Consider the following 7,837-nt stretch of genomic DNA (forward strand, 5'->3'; position numbering starts at 1 on the left):
CCCAATTAAACAAAGTGATGTCCCAATTAAACGACATACATAGCATTGGGAAGAACCGTCTCCCAGAGTTCTGTCCCATTTAAGCAGAAATTCAGGTTATCAGTGTCCCGATTAAGTGGCACCTGTGATGTTTATTGATAGCACCTCTATTTTAAGCTGGTGCAAATGAATGTCAGAAAACAGAATTAAAATGGAATTGTAACATTTAATTCACCACATTTTTTTTTCCCAAATTTAAAAACTAAAAAGTTGTATAGCCTAAATTAAACACCACAGCAGTCTGAAAATGTACAATTTATATTTTTATTAAATGAGTTACTCAGGTTTATCTTACAGAATGTAAGCAGCCACTTACCAAGAAATTTTACAAATCAAAAAAGCTTACAACTGCAGTAAGGATGAGCAACGATCACCAAGCACTTTATATTATCCATTAGACAAGTACCTATCCTCTGCCGTAAATGCACCAAGCATGAAGTAAGAGGTTAGAAATAACCTTTTGCTAAGGAGTTAAAACTAAAAACATTGCTTTATATCAATGAATAGTTTAAACCTACATTCCAGTGTAGTGACAAGGATCTTGCCAACAGGTTTCAGTAAAGATTTTTTAGAAGCAAATATATAAGCTATAAATGACATTTTACATATAAAAGAATGTTCAGGATTTTTACATTTCAGTTAATCTTTGCCTCTTATGTGGCAGGGATCTGTGGTAGGCCAAACTCATCCACCAGGACACCCTCCTGCAAAATACAAAAATGCAAATTAGTTAATGAAATGTAATCTACCAATGATATGATTTAAATTCAATGAATCATATTGACAGCAGCATAATTCAAAGCACTGTCCTGACAAACAGATTGCAGGCTTGGAAGTACAAGCTGGCACAAATCAAGCTTCCCCACACTGCTCTGCACATCCATCTTACAGGGGTTGGGGGATAGTTTACCTCCTAAGACTATCCTAAACTGTATATGACTGTGTAAATGCTAACAAAAATATGACCCTGAAAACCATCTTATATAGACACCTGCCTGCTAGAAGCACTCTTAGCATTGGTCAGGAAACAAAAGCCTTGCCACAACATTGAAATTGTACCTTGTTTGTTTTTGTGTCACTGGGAACCCCCTGTGGAATGGCAGGTACAGATGATGCATCGTCCAAGTATGAAGTGTCCTCATCAAGTAACAACTCATCGCCCAGGGCATCCAGTTCTGAATAAAAGAAAACGAAATATTAATCATGGTCACTTCACTTGACAATTTGTTTATTTTTATTTTATTTATAAATGTATTTGATGTGTGAAGAGATAAAATAAAAAATAAAAACCCTACCCTTGCTAATTATCCCCAGCAGAGGATAAAATCTCTGGCACTGGGAATATAGTGGCGGTTCATATATGAATGTCACACTTTATATTTTTCCATATATCTGGAAAACCGTTGTGATGGCATATCCAACTTGGCATTAACATTATTTAGCATTCATTCTACACAGCATTAGAATCTAAGGATAGGTAGACTGCTTAAAGTCAGTCCCAGACCTCCAAATTAATTTTATGGCAAGTAATTTTAACATTCAATCATTTATTTCTGATATCAACAATTCTATTTTTCACATCAATAATTCTATTCGATAACAGTCATTTTGTCCCATTTTATATGTCAAAAACAGAATTCCTGATATTAAAAAATAGTACCTTTTATGCTGATATCAGAAATCCAGTTTGATATCAACAACTATTTCTGATATCAAAATAAAAAGGTCTATTTTTAACATCAAGAATTTTATTTTTGATATCAAAAAATAATATTGAGAATTGTTGATATAAAAAATGGTATTACTGATATCAACAAAATATTATTGCTATCAGTAAAATAATTGTTTTTAACAGAAATTGAGGATTAAATGTTAAAACGGCTTGCCATATTCATCAACCGATCTAGCAGCAGGATTATATATATATATTTTTTTAACCCTAAATGTAGGCTGAGCCTGTAGTGCCGACCTGCTTCCAGATCATCCTCATCGATTTCTGGTGTTCCATAACTGCGGCTCAGGGCCTCCTGGACTTCATTTGCGTCCTCCATCATGTCTTCAAGCTGGTCTTGCAGATCCTTTGAGAATAAAGCAATTATTAAAAGGATACCCTGAAATCTATCAATTTGACGATAATCTCAAGAAAATGTGTTTACACAGACCAAGAACTACAAAGCCTAACTCATTTATTTGCAAAACAATGTATTTATGATAAACAAAAAATGGTACCACAAAAGCATGCAACTTAATAATTGTTGCATATTCAAATATCTTTTTTAAATTTTTTTAACCAATTATTTTTTAATATATCCTTGCCTTCATTAAAATTCAAAGACAGAGCGACTGGGCGAATCGCACTGTTCCAAATTACGGCATGTTGTAAATCAGGATAATAAATAGGGGCTTGGCTACACACTGTGACTGTGTGTGTGTGTAAAGACAAACAGACTCTACTGTACATCTATCCAGTTTCTCCATCAGTGACATGGTACTTGGAAGGAATGCAGTTTAACCTAACAGATAAGCTGGGTGAAGTGTCATCATTCCCCTTCTTCAAGAGTAATGCACTTTATTATGACATCGCTGAGAGAAGCAAGACCAGAACTCATGGTTACTTCCACAGCAGAAGTCTCATTAGAGCTCACAAAAAAACAAATTGAAAATTATAATTCTAAGAAAACTAAGAGTAGGAAAGGGGATTCGGGATCTCCTGAGCCACATAATTTGAGGTCTGAAACCGGTTTTGCTGAAAACACCTGACAAAACTGCACTTGAATATAACTGTTGTGTAAAAAATATATATCCAATCCTACTGTCTCTCTATTTACTACCTAAAATGTATGTTATACTAAACAGAGATTAAGGGGAAATGAAAACACAACAAGGGGATAAGATTTTAGGAAGGCGATATTGCTACAAGTTACCTCAATTTGATCAATCTTCACTTGCTTGTAAGCTTTCTTCATTTCCTTGGCACCAATTTTCATAGCCTCCACCTAAAAAGAACAACGTATTGGTCAGTTAATGAAGGAGCAATCCCATGAACACTGAATGATACAAAAAAAGCCTTTGTAATTCTTACTGTGGTCTTTGTGTCCTTAAGAGACTGGATTGTATAGTTGGCCTGTTCCATGTTGAATGACTGCTGCGTTAAGTTGTCTCTCTGCTGCTCATACCTTATAATAGAAAAATATCAATTCATTTCAAAAATCAATCTGGGTCCTTAATTGTGAGTCACGTGGTGTACAGGTTGAGTCATACGGTCAAGGGAATGCAGGTTTGCATCCTGACTGTGTGAAGTTGCTGGTCTTCACTGCGGCTTCAACAGGGAACAATAATGTCACTGCTCGGGCTCTGGTGCTCCCACTGGGTAGGGAAGCAAAATCAACAGGAACCATTTCTCCTTGTCGCTGCTACGACAGACCCTACTAGCCAGGCACCCGGTGAGCTCCAGTGGACACCAGCAGGGTTGGCCTTTGTGCTCCAGATGACTAATGTTGATTATCACAAAGTCCCCTTTCAATAACTTAAGCGGTGGAGGTATGTAATTCTGCCACTGTTTAGATCAATTGAATATACATCCCTGAGCAGCTAGAAATAACACACATATTTCTGGGTTATTTTAACCAATAGTGTAGTGTATTTCACACACAGAAGATTAGCTGTTTACAATAGAGTACACTCTAGTGTGTACAGGATTCCATTGGTTAGACCCTCCCCATTAGGAAACAAAACGTACTTACATTCTTTTTTGCTTCAGGACTCTCAAAGCTTTCTGTTTAACCATGTTCTGTTAAGTAAAAATAAATTTCAGTGGTTTATTAAAAGACACATTGCGTGCCAGTCCAAACTATTTTGACAGATGCTTTTGTAGAGCATAACATTACTTTGGAGTTTCAAAAACCATGTTTAAAAAGCAATAACGTATGTACGGTATTTCTAACAAAATATGGATTTACTTATTTTTTTATTCTCTAGTCCAGCAGTGCATACGTATTGAAATATTGTAGGGGTATGTATATCCCAATAATTACTTGGATAAAAAGAAAATCTTAGAATAAAGCTGTGTAGCAAAAAAATAAGGCGGTTCAAACAGCTGGTTTCACAGACACTCAATAGCACCAATCTTGGATTACTTTACATAATGTAACATTGGGTAGTACAAGATTAATACTGTCTCTACCCCAGAAACTTAAAATTCACATGACCTCAATGTCAGTCATATTAGGTCAGAGGTCAATGTTACTGGTACCAACACATGCAGTGTTTATATGAAATCTATAGCTCAAATGGTCTCTGAGATATGAGGCTTTGGCAGTGCGGTAGCAACCGTGTGCAATCACTGTCAAAAAGAATGGTTCACTTTCCTTGTACAATACTTTTACTAGATAGTAGTTCAAGTCGTGGAGATGGGGGGGTTGACAAGTACATATAAACTCCTCACAGATTATCAAATTCACCTTCTCAAACACTGCAAGTTTAGTTTGATCTTTTACTGATTAAAAACAATAATTGACAATCAGAAATATTCATTAGTGTTTTGTGTAAAATCTGAATCAAGAAGTCATTGACTTGAAAAAGAAAAAACAATGTAAGTGGTAACAATGGTAAATAAAGATTCAACTCTAACTTTAAACGCTGGAATAATCCTATTAAACATTATAATGGCAAGAAGTAGGAGCCAATAAGTAACCCAGCCATATTTTTAAATAAAATACAAAAAATCACTCAAATGAAACAGCTCTCTAGCGGGGACAACTCCAATAGCACACAAATTCTTACTTTTGAAGGCCCCTCCCTCATTTTCTTCATTTGATCCTTATACTTAACAAGCTCTGCGTCAAGTCTGGAAATCTTCTTATCAATAGACTCTGCTCTTCCATCCACCTTATGACAAGAGGAAAAAAAAGACAGCTTGTTTACCTGGGTATGAAGACATACATCATATTTAGGAACACATAAAACTCAATTGTATTCCTCAAAATAAGCATTAAAAGCATGAGACAGAATCTACAATGCTTTATATTCAGGTATGTCTGAGACCCACACGACAGTAAAAAAATCTATACACTCTTCATTTGTATTTAGGCTGTGGTACAAAAATGTCTTTCAATTAAGATATATTCTGTAATGAAGCTAGTTTGTGCCCCATCACTAAACTGCTTTTACATAAAATAAACCAATTAATACATAAATGTAATACCACAGCTAAATTAAGATACCACCTCCTGTACAGTATCCCAGTGGTTACCAAAAGTAGGTATCTCAAATGACAACCAGGAAACTCATAGTTCTGTAAACGTGTGCCTAGGTATGAACAGTATTATTTTTAAAAACATTTGGGAGGTTTATAATAATTCTAGGTTAAACTATATTTGTAGCAAATTTGGGGATCTTGAGATATGGAGGTTGAAAACAAACAGCGGTTTGTTCTCCAACAGTAAACAGAAGCAATAGGCCTGTTTACGTGAGATCCAGAAAGTGATGTAATCAACCTGGGTAATATTCATGCAGCTTGGGTTGGGCTCTATTAAACTGACCTGGAGTAATAATACAAGAGTTTCAGTGAAGGGTGGAGGAGGGAAAATCTAGCACTATGTGTTTGAATGACTGATGGGTTTTTAAAAGGGTTTGCCTGACTTGAACTTGGAAGGTGTAACAACAACCACCAGGGACACAGCGATCTTGACTGACCTCCTATAAAACAGGGCTGTCTTGGAGGATTTTATCAATACTATAGGTGCCTCCAAATCTTTGAACACATTTCTTGGCAATTTTATTTAGAATTTTTTTTTTTTTTGGCACTGTAGAGTTCATAATTTTGTATCTTACAGTAGATTAATATACACCTTTGCCCTAAACAGGTCAGAGAATCAGTACTTGCATTCATATACTGAACTGTAGTCTCTGTCTCTCTTCAAGTATGAATGCTTATTCTCAGACCAGAATTACAGGTAAACTGCACCCACATCATGGGAGGGATACATGTCATCTGATGGCAGACGTCATTAAAATGAAATTCACTCAAATGAAACATGACATTGTGAATCCTAACAAAGTAATTGCAAGGTGGTGTGACATTATTTTTCACTTTTAATATAAAATAACAGATCAATTCATATATAAATATATTTAAAAAACTAAACTAAAATAAAACACACCAATAGTGTTACTTGGTCATTGTTATCACAGAGATAAAGATAATCATCTAACTTTAAATAGATATGTAAACATTTACATTGTTTACTGTAAACTTAAATCATCACTAAGCAAGGTGTGCGTTATTTACATCATTAAAATGCAAACAAACAAAAATAAATATACTGTATATTGTAGCATTAATGTCCCGAGTAGGAGTCTGAGTGTTAAACTAGTGACCTGAATGTGCTTAGTCATAGTATCCATACAATACAAAAATGTAATGTGTCTTTTGTTTTTGTCATGTTGAAAGAAAATCTTAACAGGAAGAAGCCTGCGATACAGTACCACGGAGACAGTTAAACACATTGGTCGTGTGTTTGTTGAACAAATATTTTAAATAATATTCAATCTGTTTGTTTATTTCAATACTATACAAGGCACATACATATGATCAAGTCAAACAAAAACGTTTAAGTGTCATAGTCATAAGACACGGGGCAGGGACAATAAAAGTGGCCATATGTTAATGAGTGCCAACCAGAAACAAAACAGTGATCTAAGCACAAAGAATGCATTTTATTATACTTACGTTCCCGATACAGTCCGTCAGATTCGGTGGAGGACCTTTGGGTTTCCCCCGTCCAAAAAGCCGGTTCATTTTTTCACAGCAAACTACTCACTGAAAAAAAAAATAGAAAAAAATATAAAGAAACAATAACCAAACACTGCTCCTCTAAACAAGAAAATATTTCAACTGGCAAAACAAACCGGAAACTCGCAAAAAAAATGAAGCCTCCGTGTATCTCCTCCATCACGTGTTGAGGATAAGTATCACATGATTAAAAAAAAAAAAACTTTTCCTCGTAATTTCTCGAGTGGCCTTTCAGACATATGTAACTCATGCTGATGATTTGTTAGAAAAGGTTCAAAATATAGAAACGGAATTAAACCAGGATTTTAAAAAAATATTACATTAAACGTATTTTTTAATCCAATGTCAACAATGCTGAAACAATGACCAGCATTGAACTAAGAGATGGTAATTTGCTGGCTTTCAGTTTATAATGCTGGCTTTCATGTGTTGCAAGGAAAAAACAGGTCAAGTTAAAGTATCTTTTTGCTTGAAATTCTTATTCATTGCTTTCAAAAGTCCTAATAACACCTGCAGTAAACAATATATACAACTTTGCAGTTGTTCATTTGGTAAAGTGTTATACTTTTCCCCTACTCAAAAAACATGGTATATAATTTTTATTTATTTATTTATTTATTTTTAATAAAATATGTTATTGTTTTTAAAATGTAATCTTTATACAGAAACTAAATTCCTTAGTTCATTGTTATAAAAAAAAAAACATAACTATAATGCATTTTTTGCATTATATCTGCCTTGTAAGTACTGTAAGGCCTTATCTCATTGATTAAATAATTTTGCCATTCCCTTATTATATTATTAAGTGTTACTGACAATTACAAATAAATAGCACAGCTCTCGGTCCTTTTATGACTTCAACGTTTGATGTGCCAATCATAATTGATTGTTTGTTTTTTAATGGAGATTTGAGCAAACCAAACAAACAAATTTATAGCATTACAAATTTACTCAACAGAAACAATTGACTTAGTGAGGAATACACCTGTAGAAAGTATTTCGCAG

The 7,837-nt window shown here is 34.5% G+C and overlaps 1 protein-coding gene across 1 annotated transcript; it reads right to left on the reverse strand.

The window, feature by feature from the left end:
- Positions 1-289: 289 nt before the first annotated feature.
- LOC117399695 (charged multivesicular body protein 5) lies at positions 290-6,966 on the reverse strand. The gene is made up of 8 exons (XM_033999035.3): positions 6,770-6,966; positions 4,822-4,926; positions 3,783-3,829; positions 3,122-3,215; positions 2,964-3,035; positions 2,009-2,117; positions 1,099-1,214; positions 290-743 (listed from the first exon to the last, which is right to left on the reverse strand). The coding sequence occupies exons 1-8, from the start codon at positions 6,836-6,838 to the stop codon at positions 693-695; spliced, it is 663 nt and encodes a 220-aa protein (XP_033854926.1). The 5' UTR covers positions 6,839-6,966; the 3' UTR covers positions 290-692.
- Between the last annotated feature and the right edge of the window lie 871 nt (positions 6,967-7,837).

Source organism: Acipenser ruthenus, chromosome 4 (genome assembly GCF_902713425.1).
Source record: "Acipenser ruthenus chromosome 4, fAciRut3.2 maternal haplotype, whole genome shotgun sequence".
NCBI lineage: Eukaryota > Metazoa > Chordata > Actinopteri > Acipenseriformes > Acipenseridae > Acipenser > Acipenser ruthenus.

Coding starts and splice junctions, on each gene's coding strand:
- LOC117399695 (XM_033999035.3), bottom strand. CDS start 6,838: ATGAACCGGCTTTTTGGACGGGGGAAACCCAAAGGTCCTCCACCGAAT. Junction 4,927..6,769: donor TGACGGACTGTATCGGGAAC/GTAAGTATAATA, acceptor TCTTGTCATAAG/GTGGATGGAAGAGCAGAGTC. Junction 3,216..3,782: donor GTCCTGAAGCAAAAAAGAAT/GTAAGTACGTTT, acceptor TTCTATTATAAG/GTATGAGCAGCAGAGAGACA.